This window comes from Harpia harpyja, chromosome 5 (genome assembly GCF_026419915.1).
Source record: "Harpia harpyja isolate bHarHar1 chromosome 5, bHarHar1 primary haplotype, whole genome shotgun sequence".
NCBI classification, from domain to species: domain Eukaryota; kingdom Metazoa; phylum Chordata; class Aves; order Accipitriformes; family Accipitridae; genus Harpia; species Harpia harpyja.
Window position 1 is genome coordinate 44,185,673 of NC_068944.1, and position 16,439 is coordinate 44,202,111.

Genomic DNA, 16,439 nt, shown 5'->3' on the forward strand with positions numbered 1-16,439 from the left:
ATGTTAGTGTAAATGACAGAAAGGGGAGCTTCGCATAGGATTTCACTTCTGTTCAAAGACAAGCTAATGCAACCTCGCTGAGGTGCAATCAACTTGACAAATGGATGCTGTGCAGCCCTGTGCCTCCCACTGAAACCTGAGAGTCTGATTTACACAATATTCCCCCTGTAAACGGAGGGAAGCCCAAATTCCAATCAGACTTAACGCTGCTCGGCTGTATAATGGGTTGATCTGATAATTCCTCCCATATAATGAAATCTGATAATAGTGGGAAAAAATACATCAGAGAGAATGGAATACATTAATGAACTTGTAAAAATACACTTAAGTCTTAACAGATTTAATAAACAGAGGAGGGATGGCTCAAGCCGGGAGTCTTCATATGTGGTCAGCAGTTCTCGGGTTTAACAATGAAGCTGACTGAAAATACAGAGTTTCTATTTACAATTGACTACATTCACCACACCTTTTTTCAGATGGCCAGGAAAAGAAAAAAAAGCATTTAAATATCAAAGTAAGCTTTGTAATATGTTTACATGTCTTGCCTTGTTCTGTTTCCCCTTCAAACTAAACTAATTCTATGATACAAGCTGTTTTCTCAGGGAAATGTGAGTCAGATAAAAATGTTTTCCTACCCGAGAAACAGTGTTTCATTTACTAACTGGAAAAAAAATAGGAAACATTTGCTTTTAGACTTTTTAAGATTTTTTTGGAATTGAAAAACAAAGACAATTCCTTTTCAAAAGGCTTTTCACACAAGTTCAACAGCTGGCACAAAAATTAACTGAATGTTTACACTGGAAAAATGTCACAGAAATGTCTATTAAAATCAGTATTTTCTGTGTATCATAATTAACTACTCCAATTGTCATTGCCCTCTACAAATAAACATTTTGCCTCAGCAGCTACAATTGTGACCAGAAGCTGTTCTCACACATATATGAGTTGAGTAGTGCAGGATTTTTAGGGTTTTATTTACTTTGCTGTTGTCACAAATAAAAGAAAAAAAGAAAAAAACTTATGCAAACATTTCATGCTGAAGTGAATGGATTTCAACAGCTGCTGATTTGGTGACATCGAGAACCCCAGTGGAGATGTCCTGCTGAATTAACGTCTTGGAAATGTTAAAAAGAAACTTCAAACAGCCCTTGTTTAGCAGGCGGTCGAGGCTTGCTCTCGGTGGGGATCATGTGAAGACTAGCAGAGCAGTCAGTCATGAATCAGACTTGTCAATAGTTGCCTATTTTCTCAACAGGTGTCTCAATCACACGCCATAAGCCTTCCCCCCAGAGGCTTCTGTTTAACACAAATCCCTATCACACAGGACACTGGTTTTGCTCATATGAGACATATATCGCTTTCTTAATAACCAACTCCCTCCTACAGTCTCTACTGAACTTTATGCTTGGTATAAACACATATCTCTCACCTATGTAAGCTAGCAGGGAAAGTACGAGAACTGCAACATGGGAGCGAGGAAGCATTTAATCCTTTGTTATTGCTGCAGATAAGCGTGGCAAACACCAAACGATCATCCACTCTTTTGTCAGATATAATTATGAAATGCTCTTATATTGAGGTACCCTTTGTGAATCACTATGCAGTAATCACTTGGTACTCGGACAGAAAAAGGCATCACTGACATAAAAGATCTTACTGTAAATAAACATGTAGGGAAATGTTTCATATTAACTAAATAAAAAAGTTTAAATTAAAAACCCAGGAAGCCATTTTCAAAAAGATTTTTTTTTTATAACTAACTTTCAATCATGAGTTTTTACAGCATTTTTTTGTAATTAAATTAATTTTGTTAGTTTTGAAATCCTCATTTCTTTTATATCACTCATACATACATGTAACTAGAAAAGTAAATTAAGTCCCATGTATCAGTGGAAGAAGTACGTTTGTAAAATAATGTGGGCAGGTTAGTAGCAGCGTGCTTCACTTTTATAGTAACAGCTCCTGTAGAAACTACAGCTTCTGCATGACTAGCAAATTAAACATAAAAGGAGATTTACCAAAAAATATATCAGCTTTATGCAATGTTTTGAGTTCATAAACTCCTTCATATCAGACTTCATAAAAAAGTTCCCTAAGGAAGGTAAACTCTCCAAATGTAGCATACGATTTAATAATTTCCAAATACCTTTGAAATTCACGTCAAATGAAGTTAGAGAGTAAAACTGGTACAGTTTGATCGTTCCAGCTGTATGTCAAAATTCTTCCACATTGTTGGATAACATGAAAGTGCAGCACCAGTTCCTGTCACCCTCAATTTAAAAACTTTTGATATACTACCTCTAAGCATGGAGTTGTTTAAATACTATCTCTAACATCAGTAAACTGCATGTACCACCTGCACCGTGACTTGAATTACTGAAACACAACACTACACAATTAAAGAGATCATCTCAGATTTCAGCAGAAAAAACATTGTACTGAAGAAATTTATATCAAAAGAAAATATTTTAAATATATTTCAAATGTGAAATATAATTTGATTGTGTATCTGATGCACACACAGATTATTAATTTATACAGGATACATCATAGTGACAAGTTGTTTTAACTGTGTTGATAGATGCATACGGTCTGGGCCAGATCTTGAAAATGCTATGTAACTGAGTGACTTTATGTACAAATAATCCCTATGAATTAATTTTAACTACTTGCATAAGTGCTTTGTAATTTGACATATAAATTTTTGTCATTTCTGTAAGAATGAGCATAAAATATATACATTACTTCCTATGTTGTACAGATAGCATGTCAGTATTTTTTTTTTTCTCTGAGATAATTTCTAAGAATTTTGTTCCTATTCATAGCCTTAATTTTATTTTATTCAATATTGTATAAGTATTTTGATGTATGACTGGATTAATCAATTGGTTTCAGCAGGACTGCTCAGATGTACGCTGCTTCCTGTGCATTTGTAGACAGAACACTTGCATTTTTTAAGATTTATTTTCTCTGTAATTTTTGACACTGTGTAAGGATACTACACAGAGAATATGCCAGATGATTATTTAGAGAACACAAATACATCCTGAGCAAATGCAACCTTTAATGACATTTACTTATGAAACTTGCCAGGCACTGATTGATTGATTCTGAATGGGAACCCAGCCTCATACAGATGACATTCATCAAAAGCATCCTAATCATACCAGCATATTAACATCTTGAACTTTACTGCCAGTACTCAAGGAATGCAACTCATGAAATAATGAAATTTAGGGGAAATTGAATCTTGTTTTCTATGTGTAAAAATGTACTTTTAACACAGATAATGCAATCTTGTTGCGTTCTCTGCTTTCTCCCCAGCAAAGAGTGAGAACTGATAAAAAAGCAGCTATTTTGGAGCAAACTCCTAATGTTGACATGTAATCATTGTAAAAATGGAACTTGCAATGGGTAATCTGCAATGATGTGAATTCCATCTCATTCAGATGCAGTTCATTTATTCCAGAAAAAGGAGAAAATTAAAAAATGGAACAAACTACACTAGCAAAAGTAATGCAAAGGCTACAACAGCAAACCCTTAGACACATAGTTGGAATGATATCAAGAAACAGCAAAGTGTTATTACCAGTAGAGATAGCATTGATATTCTAGAACTTGACCATGCTTAGCTCTAAGCTCTAAAGTTTCAAAGGTGTATTGACAGATTAGATGGTTCTGAAAAAGAGTTAGAAGAATAAGGTGAGTATGTAAAATCTTCCCTGTATTTCAAGACTAAAGACACTTAAGTTATTATTCTGCTTATGAGAGAAGGTTTGGGTAACCTAACAGTGGATCTGCAGTACCTACAATGAGAGAGATTTGCAGGGAGACGTCTCAAAAGTAACAAAGACAAAACCAAGATCTTCTAAAAGGTAGAGGAAGATCAGACAAGAAAGGCGCACAACTTCTCTCAGACTACAACAGGGTAAGAGTGATATTGAGCCTTTTCTTTCTTCTGCCAGACAAGGAACGTAATGGAAACTTTGGCTGCAAGGTCTGAAACATTGTCTTTAGCAAGTTTCCAGTGCCAATGCACTACACCGGCGTACTTGCACTGTCCATTTCAAGACCTGAAAGGACTTTTCTGACTTCTTCATATAATAGAAACCAAAGTATGTCACCTGGTTATACCACTCTTAGCTGGCAACTTGGCTTGCTTACCTTCCACTTGAAATGGAGAATGTGATCGGGAAGGCAGAGGTACACCCTAGAGTCTTGTTCCATCTGATAAAGACCATCCCTGTCAAAATTGCACTCCTGCTCAAACCATTAGTCAAATACCAGTCTTTGATACTCTGGGCTGCTACTCTCTCAATTGTGAAATGATTTGTGATCTGGAACAAGGTTTTAGAAGGGAGGTCTAGGAGAGAAGTTAGAGGCATTACCCAAAAGGAGACCTATGAGACACTGTGGCTCTTCAAGATACAATCCAGCATACAAATCTGTTCTCAGGACAAGGGGCGTGAATTCCTGTGATTCCAACAACAAACCTTTACTTTTCTATAATCCTCTCCACTTCTTTTTCTAAAACCATGAACAAAATTTTGCCCCTCAGTTGCTTTTGGCCAGCAGGAGGCAATGTGCATGCAAGTACCACCTTCAATGACTTGTAAAAGAAAATAGAAAGAGCAAAAGGGGGTTCAAAATACAAAGTTCATTCTACTATAAAAATTGTGATGTGGCTGGAAACTGCAGCTTTCGTGCAGTTTGGACACTAAAAACTGACTGTAGGAACATCAGTTCTTGATATGACTGTGTTCAGAGATGCTATAGTTTACTCTCATGCACTTACACAAGATCCCAGCCAAAACAAAGATGGGATACTAAACACAGGCAATTAGCTACATTTGGTATTTCACCTCAGATCAACCTCCATTCACATCAGTTGAACTTGCATTTCTGACTGTCTGTACATTTGCACAGACCAATCATCAGGCAATCTAATGGGACGACTCATATGCAGACCTACATGAGTATGAAAATGTTTACAGGAGCAGGACATTTGGTCAGAATTTCTTAATGAACTAGTGGTGTGGATACTCATCTGATATCATTATAAACTGAATGGGTAAAGCTCCTGCAAAAGATAAAGCATGCATCCGTTTAAAAGCTGTGGGTGCTCTTTGTTTCTGAATACCGTAGTTTAAGGTATCTCAAACCAGAAGTCCAGAATTAGAGGGTATATTTGAAATGTAGCTTTAATTTTTCTCTCGAGGCTTTAATTTGTACTTTAGACTTTGGATTACAGTCTATATTATTTTTGAAGCTTCATGATTAACCTTTAACTTTACTAAAACTCTTCAGCTATCGTGAGTGTTACTATCCTGTTACACATGGCACTGTCCTTAGGCTGCTGATGGAACACACCTTGCCTAAATATCTCAGCAAGTGATAACCTTTGAAACAACTTCTGGCAGGCTGTTATATCAAACTGTTTCATAGCTTCTCATGCTTTATTTCATTAAAAAAGTCTTCAAGCAAATAAGAATATATTCCTTTTTTTTTTAATCTTACTTTACTTTAAAATGCTACACTTTTTTATTTAATCAAAAGTCTTCAGTACCTTTTAATTACTTAGCTTTTTTGTCTAAAGTTGAAGGTTTATTGAAAATAGCCAGTTTACTCCTTATCGCTTTTCTCATTGTTCAGTCATGATCAGAAACAAGATGTTCCTTAAGATATTTCATAATTTCATAAAATTCTATACTTCCTGTTTTTCCAACTGGTTTCAGTACTGTTCCCTTCATTCCACTGCTTATTTTGTCACATTTCCCAAGTCTTACTATAACTCTGTGCTTGTTATATTGCTGTATGTTCTAGAGGCTATTTAGATATGAAGGGCTCTTGGCTTGTTATCCTAAAAGGCGTATCTTGTACACAGAAAATAATCTGCTTCTGAAGTTAACACTCAGCTTGCTACTTTTCCTTTCAGTGACAGTCATTGATATAAAGTATAACTGTGACAATTTTATTTGGTCATTGGCTTAATGCAAGTTATTTTGGGTTTTGACACATAAATAAAATCCTGCTGTTTTCTCATGACTTGCCAACACTGTTAAGACAGGAAGATGTATGTCTAAACATACTAAAACACAGATTCATAAGGCAGATGCAATATGACCTAAAAAGTGTATTAAAGCAGTCATTCCTCTAGCTGCAGAACTAAGATACATTGCACTTAAAAGGAGCTTGTTGAGGGGAAAGTGTGGACATTCATTGCCACGCTGCTCAGCTGGCTTCTTCAAGAAGCTCCTTTGCTGCTAAAAATGTATTAATTACCTTCCCTCAAGAGTGAAAGTTACTTTCACAGAGCAGCTCCAGCCATATTAAAGCTGTCAGCTTTTGCTTTTATTTTTCATATTTCATCATGACTCTGTTACAACATTTGTTAAAGCGGAAAACTGAGAGTCCAAATTGCAAAGTTGCTTTAAAATCCCAAATACTGTTCTTTACTGAATGTTGGTCTTGTATCACTTAACCCTCAGAAACACTTTGACCTGAAGAGAGACACAAAGCCATCAGAAATAGGAAGGATGCAGCCAAAATTTTTATTTTTTCAGTACACTATACATACTTCTTTTAATCCAGTTAAAAGTCACAGCAAAACAGAGTCTTTGAGTGAAGATGATTAATTTTGACTCTTTCCATCTACATATGTCTCAGGTGTTACCTTTTCTAAAAGCAAAATGATTAATTTAAAAGTATAACTTTCCCTTTTAAATGAAAATATATATTGTCCCAAACACAATTTCCTTACACTCTACTAAACACAGACAGGGATGGCTAGAGGCTACAAATCTTTAGGTTCTCCACTGATGCATAAACTAAACAAAAAAGACAACCTTACTTGTTTCAGAAAGCTTTATTAGAATAGGAATCTTTGAAGACAAACACAAAAGATTCTAATATGTTTAGATTTTATAATGTAAACAACTAATTTAATGCATCACTAGCAATATACAATAGTCGCCATCTTGCAACATGAATGCAAGTAAGAAACTGATGTAATCTGTGAGATATTTCAAAATAATTAATTTGAGAATAAAAGAAGAACTTTTATTGTGTAAACTCTCCTTGTTTGCCTTTTTTAAAAGGATCAGAAAACTGCAGCAGTTGAACCTTTGCTAAATGAAGGTAACAAGCAATCTTTTGAACTGGCCTCTAAATTAAGAACATGTAATTGCCTGAGAAAGGGTATTTGATCGAAAGGGTTTTAAGTGTTACTTATCAGGAGAGTTCCAAAAAACTCCACAAGATCCAGTTTATTTAAATGAGGGCCAAAAAACTTTCAAAGTTTTGCAAATTTTCTCAAAGTAGTTTGACATGTCTAAATTGTGTATTTGCCAGTATGTCAGACTTCTTCTGTGCTAATATTTTTGTTTTGTAAGGGCAAATGGGTCTTTAAGCATTTTTGGGTCAAGCCAATGTTTGATGCCACCTTTTAATTTCCTTAAATCCCTCTCAAACCCATATCTTCTTTCTTAATTATTTCACAGCTTAGAAAATTATAGCAAACATTCCTTTCCATTTTTTTTTTCTTTTCTATTATTTTCCCCACAAGCAGGGACAGATACATGGTGACAAAAAAGGTTCTACACGCTGATCCCTGTTTATTTTTTATTTAATTTGAAAGAATGATCCTGTTTTCTGGCACACTCCAAAATCAAGCCCCAGGTCCTGCAGTATTATCTGCATTGATGAACTGAGGCACCCTGGGAAGTCCCACTCACATGAACAAAGCTTCATGTACGCCCAGGTGTCCCCTAAATGACTGAGAGTGTATTATTGTACCACTTCTCATAAATGACAATGGGGTATTGAATCAAATACGACAACATAAAAATCTCCTCAATTCATAATTTCATACAGCATGCTGTGCTAGAAAAAATTACCCCAATTATTCAAAACACTGTTAAAGTATGAAATATTTAGGGAGTAGTCTGAAATAGGACTGACTTGCTAAACAGCCCGACATACTGAAGTAATGGCTAAACAGGCTTTAAATGATCTCACAAACCAGCTAAAATCTTTATGTTACTGGGATGAGCCTTGTAGCCAGTATCAGCAAAAGGTGTGCTCTTTGTGTAAATGGCTGAGGCATGACGGGTACAGGGACTGCTCAGAGCCCCACTGCTATCAGCATACAGAGAATTGAGCCTTAGACACTTGTCTTACTTTATCAAGCTGCCAGTATAAGACGTTCAGCAACATTAGAGGTATAAACATATGCCAAGATGTCCTTTATGAATCCATGCCATGTAACCAAGTTTTAAAAACCCTGAAGCAAATATAAAGCTTTTTTATAGACAGCTGAAGACCTGAATGCTGAGGAAGGGAAGCTCTCATTTTGTCTGCAGATAATGCTTAGAAAAATACACAAGGGAGGAAGAAGAAGAATTTCTGGGTACTGCTGGGGAACACAGTGACTCCAGCTGAACATGTCTTACTACCTTAAATGGCCTTTGTAGCCTGATCTAACAGTCCCTGCTTGGGGTCCATGTGGCAACTTCCAACCATGAGGAGTACATGGCCAGGAGGTTTGAACAATGCCGCCACCAGCTGGATATGTATCAGTGGCAGGGACGGGGCTGGCTGTAGACCAAGGTAAGCATATTCTTCCTGAAAAAATACATATACATTGAAAAAAGCAGTTTTGTATTGGCTAAATCTGCTCCCAGGCTTGGGACAGGTATTCTATAATTTCAACTGTAAATAACTTTAGAAACTTTGAAGTTATCTGTTATAGTTTGCTTAGCTTTGGCCATTTGTAGTGAAAACCAAAGGGCAAGATTCACTTGATGGTCGATACTGGACTGTGGAAAATCTTTGACTGCCAGGAGGATCCAAATCCTTCTTTTCACCTTTCAGAACAGCGCCCTAACTGCCATCTTGTAGGATATTACAAATCAAGAACTCTCCCAAACTCTTCTGCTCATGCAGGTCTACTGAGCACACCGTTTAGTGAGTCAAAGATGACGACTGCTCTGTGGTTATCACTTTGTGTTCCTGTGGCTGCCCAGCTGTGCTGCTCTGTAGCATGAGGAGGGTTCCTACAGAGGTTTCATGCTCCTGTGAGGATAGGCATAGAATAAAATTTACATCTTCTGCACTTTGCATGAGTACGTGAACCAGTGAGCTTGTAGGTAAAATAATTCATCATCTTTCCCACCAGTTTTGTGAATCTCAGCCATTTTGCTAGTTTTGCTACAAATGTCCAAGTAGAAAACGAATTATTTTTTTTGGCTAGAAGCATTTTTTTCTTTATTTTGGACCAATTTGAACTGTTTTTTTGAGGGGATGAAGGATGAGAGAGAAGATTTTGGACTGTAAAATCAATTATTTGTACAGCCATAAGGATCTGTGGAAAACTAGGTCTCACAGTCTCTCTAATGATGGGAAAGAGAAAGAATGAATATGAAGAAATACGTATAAAATTTAAAGTTTAACTTAAGAGTTCACTGTTTTGGTTTTGCTTGATACCTCCGTTTTAGTGTTTATTATCTCAAGTCCTGGATCCTTGAGAGAGTGAACTACTTGGAAGCAGTCTTACATTTAGCATATGTGAAGGATCTTGCTGGAATGAAGCATTAGTATTGGAACACAGACGGTCTGTAAGCGCTATGAAATGGAGGACACAAGTACATATGGAGCTTCTGGGGATGCAGGAACTCCTGTATCAAGTGACAATATTACACATTTGATGCTTTGAAGAGAAGGTTTGTTGGTGATTCCTTCCTGTCTCAAACAGTGGGATGTTTTGACTCGATGATCTGAGAAACCCAGTGTGACTACAAAAACCTGTATGTGAAATGAGTTTGGGAGACAAGAGAGAAACTTGGATGCTATGTTAAATGAGTTATAGCAAAGAATATAAACACCTTTTTCCCTGAAGATGCCTGACACTTTCCATCAGGGCATCAATGGCAATCATGTGAAAAAGGAGAGTGAAATAATTTTCTCAGGTACACAATTAGTGATCAAGCTAGGGTAAGTCTTCAGCTCTTTCTTGATGGGGTATTTAAAAAAACATCCGAGGAAGAAAGCAGGATGTTGTTGCACCATGGAAGTCTAGGAACTGAGTTTCATCTTAGTGGTCCTAAACATAGCTCCACAACTTCCTCATGATCAGCAGAGATCCAGACCTTTAACGTACCAATCTGTGTTACAGGTAGCACAGTTAAGAGAGTAACTCTAGAACTGAACTTTAAATTGGAGAGGAACTTGCCACAATCTGCACTGAGCATGCATGCATGACTACTTTCATACTCTTCCCATTACTTGACAAAACTATCCCTTTGTTCCTCCAGTAATCCTACCTCTGCCCAGAATAGACGTGAGTTTGCCTACAACAGACTGAGAAAACTGCTTCAGCACTAAAAACATGGGCCAAACTACATACAGATGAGTGCGTTATGTAGACACAACACATGACAGGAGTTTGCTGTGGGAACGTGGTGCTGGAAGACAGTCCAAGTTTACAGAAGTGCTTAGACTAGCCCACCACCAGGGCTGGTTATGTTGTGTAGACCTATCTCAAAAAGAAGAAGGAAAAGTCATTTAAACTCTGAGCAGATAGTCAGGGGAAAATTGTACCAATTTGATGAAACTAAAGTGGTGACAGAGAGGAGTGCTCAGTTTTGTTATCCCACTGTATTTCACAGTACATAAGCTTGGCTATTCCCCTGCAATTACTTACAAAACCCGACCTCCTTCATTTCCCTTTAAGTCTATTGTCGGAACATTTATTATGAGATCCTGGCTTCTTGAAATGAATCCTTGAAATGAAGGCATGTAGGATGTCAAATTTAGTTTCTACTTGCACTATGTAGATCCACGGGTTGTGTGATGATTATGTAAACAAAAAACTATGAAACTTTGTACTAGGTGAATGCATAATGCCAGCCATGTGATATTATTTCAAGAGAAGTGGAAAAATTAGGTGGCAAACACAATTTTGGCAAAAGCACAGTTCTTCAGATGCAACATGTGCAAATCATTATTTTGTCTTGTAGAAAGGTTAAGGAAATGTATTTTGAAATGGCAATTATATAATTAGTGTGTTAAGCAACTTCATTGAATGACAAGTGATTAAACACATATCAACAAACAGACATAGCATTACTTTGATTAGTGTGTGGAAAATGCCACAGAATAACTCTGGCAAGTACAGGGTGGGCAACAAAGTTGAGTGTACGTTTTGCTAATACCTTTCCTTGTCTAAAATGGAGGCGCCTGCAAAATAGGCAACTGGGTTTTGACCAAGTGTTCGTTTTAATTCATAAGGTTTGAAAGGCTTTACCAGTCCTAGAAATTAAAATGAGTGTAGCTATTAAAATGAAAATGCTGCCTGTCAGGGGTCAAGATGAAAAATCCAAATCCTTGTCGATCCCAACTGCAAGACAAGCTACTAGGGGGTTCTCCTTCCACTTCATTTTTGCCTCTATCTCTGTCATTAGTAGGTGTATGTCTATCCATTTTTAACTGTTGAGTAGGAGAAGAACCTACCTCTGTTGTCTTCCCTCTGGTTTTTTCCTGCTAGGGAAAAAGCTGTTAGATTTCTTGATACTGCAAGTGGGCTGAATCTCTTGCTGCAGTGTGACAAGGCAGAAAACTGACACTTTTAGCTTTTTCAAACTTCTCCAATACCTTTCCCTTTTAAGCTTCTTCCCTTCCCTAACAGCCACAGCAGCAAGAAAATTCAAGATTTTTACATTTCACTGTTGGCCAGCTGAGCCTAAAGTAACAGCAAAACAAAACAAACCAGAAACAGATTGCAAACTAAGGATAGCGAATAGCTGGCCTGTGGTCCATGGAAGGTTGGCTCATTGTGTGTTGTTAATGCCTTTCTTTTCACTTCCACATGCTACACTGCAGTGAAAGCCTGCTAAGGTATTTTAATGCAAACAGCTACTAAGGGTGCCATTCCAAAACAGCTAAACTTCTCTAGGCCAGGGCTGCTACGATCCTGCTCTTCCTCCCTCCTCCCGTGTGCATTTCTGTTCTCTTCTTTATGCCAGATCATGCTACTACACAGTGAACAGGTTTAAGGGTACTAAACAAGACAAACTTTTCTACAACAAAATCACTTCTATGAGCAAATCACTTTTCTGTACAGTTAATTTTTGCCTTATCCTCTTCAAGTAACATTTTACAAGGTGGGTAAGCTGATCTAATAGCTTGCTGCTGTGGAAGGGGATGGCTCCCCCTCCTCTACTCTTGGCTGGCAGTCCTGATGTCTCCCTTGTTTCAGCTCTGGTACTCATCTAATGGGACGAGTCAATGGGAAGGAACAATGAAGGTAGAGTCTCCCACCTTGAAAATACTCAAAAGCTGCCTGGACACAGGCCTGGGCAGCCTGCTCTGGGTAGCCCTGCTTGAACGGGGGGGTTGGACCAGATGACCTCCGGAGGTACCTTCTCACCCCAACCATTCTGGGATTCTGTGAACCTCACCACTCTTGTGAAACCTCACCATTTTTTTTTTTCCATTTCACCATTTTTTTTTCCAACAGAGGAGGAAACAGTCCCCAAAACATACATGGTCCTTGTTCGTCATCACTTACATGCCAAGCTTGTAAGATACCCAGAGACTGCAACAGTAGTATTTCACACCCTGCTGAGATTACTGTGTAAACAAACATGCCTACACAGAGAACTGAAAAATCCTATTCTGCATCTTCAGCGAGAGGCAGTTGCATTGGGAAGCTACTCAGGAAGCTCTGAATGAGAGCACTGAAAGGGTCTGGCAGGGAGATAGCTGTGCCCTGGTTTACATTCTGTTCCCATTTGGCAGTTAATTAGTAACTCACTTTTTGAAAATGAAAGATTACACATCCTGAACAAATACAAACGTTTGATCTCGGGCTCATCAAGGAAAACTTCAGCAGCTGCCAGGGAAGAGCAAATGTTCTGTCACGTACATCCAGACTGAGATAATGCGAAACAGAAGATGAAGAATACGGAGAGAATGTACCAATGCTTCCACACACAGTTGTGGGGAGCACAGCAGATGAGGGAAAAGTACCAGATAGCAGACAACAACCTAGTGAGCCTAACTGAAACCTGATGGGATGACTCCTGACTGCAATGTCAATCTAAGAGGTGGAACTTTCCCGACATGACAAGAGAAGAGTGAAGCATGGTGCTATATATCAAAAGCAGTTTATATTTCTGTCCCACATGAACTGTCCCTTTTGGAGCACCAGGCACTCAGCTGAGCCCATGCCTGACCCACCCTGAAGGTTACGGAGTCGTCAAGAAGGCAACAGCCAGCCAGATCACACCAGCAGGAGAAGGAGACCTAGCTGCGTGAGATGTTTTTACAAGATTAGGTAGGAGTCCTGATGCTGAAGGGGCTGTGATGGAATTGAAAAGCTTTGGGAAAACTGCTAGAAGATTCTTACTCAGTCAAACTAAACTTTTCTCATTTTATTGAAGAAGCCGCCCCAAAGAAATGAGAACTGCATTTACGGTACATCAGGTAGAAATGAGCTGACAAGTGAAGCACATAACACCAGCCAAAAAAAGGAATACATGTATTTTTTAAAGAAAATCTTAACATTTTATCATTTTTTGGCTATGTCCAGGACACAAACACTCACTGTGAAGTAAATCTGAATATCTAGAAAATACTAATTTTTCCCTAGAACAAAATTAGTTTTAAGCAGGAATTAATCCAGTGTCCAGTAAATAATCTTTTTTTTCTGATGTGGAAAGGTATCTTAACAAAAAACCCAATCCCATTCAACTTTTTTGGTTACGGCATTGGACAAATTTTCAGCCTCTGCATACTCACTGACTACACCATTAGTTGTTTGGGCTTTGTTTTTCTTACAGGTAAGTCAGTCAGTGATGCTGGCTGGCATAAATTCCCTAGATGCTGCCTCCCAAGCATGCTCTACAAACAGTCTCAGACCATAACAAATACAGAGATTTGGACCTTCACATGTATTATGTGTTTGCTGTTACAAGGTAAAGTTCTTCTTAAACCTTAAGTTTCAATGCTCCAAGCACCTTCCCTCAAGCCTGTCACCCATCTCCAAGGTCTTTTGTCCCTAGAGAACTACTTCCACCTTTGCTGTATTCAAGTGACATCAGGAGCTGCTCTGGGCATCACCACAACCCATTAAGCCTGCCCAGAAATGCCTGTTTGCAGGCCGACAGTGATGGTTTGCTACATACCACATTTCAGTTTGCCTGTCACTGCTGTCTGTCAAGCTTTCCAGCAGCAATTTCTGAAACTGCTGAGCATGCCATCTTGCTTTCAGTACAGTCCCTCCCTCTTGCACTCTCTTATCAAGTCTATCTCATCAGTAGCTCTTCCACTTCTACAATTTCTGCCCCTGCTTATTCTCTTTCCAGCTATTTATATACTTGAAAATAAAAGTGATAATATATAACATTACACAATTGATATGTGTCCTAGAAAATAAAAGTATTCTATTTTATGCATTGTAAAGTGTAGGAGAATTCTAAAAACATGGTCTAATATACATCACCAATATAATGGATGGGATTAAGAAAGCATGGACTAAAAATACGTGTAAGACATTCATTGTCAGCACTTTAACAGCACATCTTATTGGGACTATTGAGTGAAGTAAACAGCAGAAGACAGCAATAAATAAAATGGGCAGTATTACCAGCTCCAAAAACCACACATACGTTAAAACCTCCAAAGTCATCAAAAACTATTAAAGTAATGAGACTTTAAGAAAATGCACTGGTCTTTGATCTGTCTCCTGAAATTTAAGCAGAGAACTGATCATGCCTTAATGAACATCAAGTTACTGGGGGTTAAAAACTCAGTTGTACAGGCAGAGTACTCCATGGCAAGCATTCAAAAATCTCAAAATGCCCCAATCTGTTCTTCCTCATCACCAGGACTGACTTTAAAGTAATTTTATTAAAAAATGAATGTTGATACTTTCAATTTGCCTGCTGATCAGCAAGCCTTAAGAATGCACTCAAGATGTTTTTTCCAGGGTTTTCTTCACAGCTATGACAACCACTGGGGTATGCTACCCCTGAAGCAGAGCTCTACAGTCACTTAGAGCTGAAGCATTCAGAAAAACAGTGATTATTACAAAGCCACTAAAGATGGTAACATTGCAAGCTTCCAAAATATACGTGCAAACATGGAAGCTGAGTTTGACACTGGCTTGTTCAAGACGTAGAGGAAGTGTCACTTCTTAGATTGAAACTATGTGACAGGCCACCTTCTATGACACAGGCTGTCAAATTTAACCTAGCTACCATTACGGTGAGTCCAATAATTTGTGTTGAGCGAAGTACATCTCCAACAACTTTATGGTATTGACTAGAGTTCTTTAGGGGAAACAGAAATCTCTATTTCCTTCAATAGTTTGCTCTGATAGCATTACATCTTCTAACTAAAAGTTCTTGGTATGTCTGTGCTCAAGACTTCAAGGAGCTCTTCATATAACTCAGTTCGCTAAAGCTGAAAGATATTTATTTGTATCGGTAACAAGCAATTCAGTATTCAATACTTTGAGAAGCTAAGCAGGGAGAACTCTAAGACTTTCAGACTAAGCAGTAGAAAAGACGTCTTTATTCATTTTGGTGGGGTTTTTGAGCACCCTCTTCCACTTAGCTCTAACTTCCTCTCTTTACCCCACTTCTGGGCCTTTAGACATCCAGTCCCCCTTTTCCCTGCACCTTCTTAGTTTTCTGCTCCATTCCACCAAGTTTTGCTTATATATCCTCCTATCTTTGAATTTCTCCCTTTTCTGTCTCCCACTCCTCGTACCTTGAATTTTCTTAGTGATACAAATAGAACAACTACCTGGACTTCCTTTCTGTTACTTTATATCACCCACATTTAATTCATTCCTCAGCTTCACGCTGTACGCCTAACGTCCATCATAAGCTCTGAGAATAGGTTGTCTCCAGTACCACAACAAGGTAAAAAATACCAGGATTCATTACCATTAAGGACAAACTCAAGTTTGCTTGAGAAAGCCCCTAGAAAGTGGTGACCATTTTAACTAAAAGCTGCTTGTAGCTAAATTCTACTGAAAAAAACTACGAATAGTAGCCATTAAGGAAAGAGAAATTTACAGTTATAGTCAGACACTGGGAAACAGAAAATAGAAAAATAAATCATTCAGGAAAAAAATATTCTAAAACCCATTAAATTTCTACTAAAGAGGTTAGCATACCTGAATGCAAAACCCAACAAAACCTGTGGCAGGCTAGACTGCAGTGGTACTTTAGGAATGTTTCCCTTTTTTACTGTTTGCCAAAAGAAAAATGAAAGACCAGCAATTGCTTCCAAAATACTGCTTCATGACCAAATGAGATATGCCTTGTCAATCAGACATTTGAAATACACACTAATTAGTGTACCAGAATGAAATGTTTATTTTAATCTGAAATTGCTCAAATGAAGTATGTGGGGAAAAAAATTAAACTCAT

General features: G+C 37.9%; 1 protein-coding gene across 4 annotated transcripts in view; it reads right to left on the reverse strand.

Annotated features, from left to right (window-relative positions):
- The window catches only part of STAU2 (staufen double-stranded RNA binding protein 2), a 176,697-nt gene that overhangs the window by 42,636 nt on the left and 117,622 nt on the right, over positions 1-16,439 (reverse strand). The window contains exon 14 of one of the 4 annotated variants that reach the window (XM_052787585.1): positions 9,607-9,801. The exons of the other annotated variants lie outside the window; for them this stretch is intronic. Within the exon in view, the coding sequence (XP_052643545.1) occupies positions 9,622-9,801 (180 nt within the window). The 3' untranslated portion in view covers positions 9,607-9,621. Of the gene's footprint in view, positions 1-9,606; positions 9,802-16,439 lie in introns of those variants that run through there. 4 annotated transcript variants of the gene reach the window in all.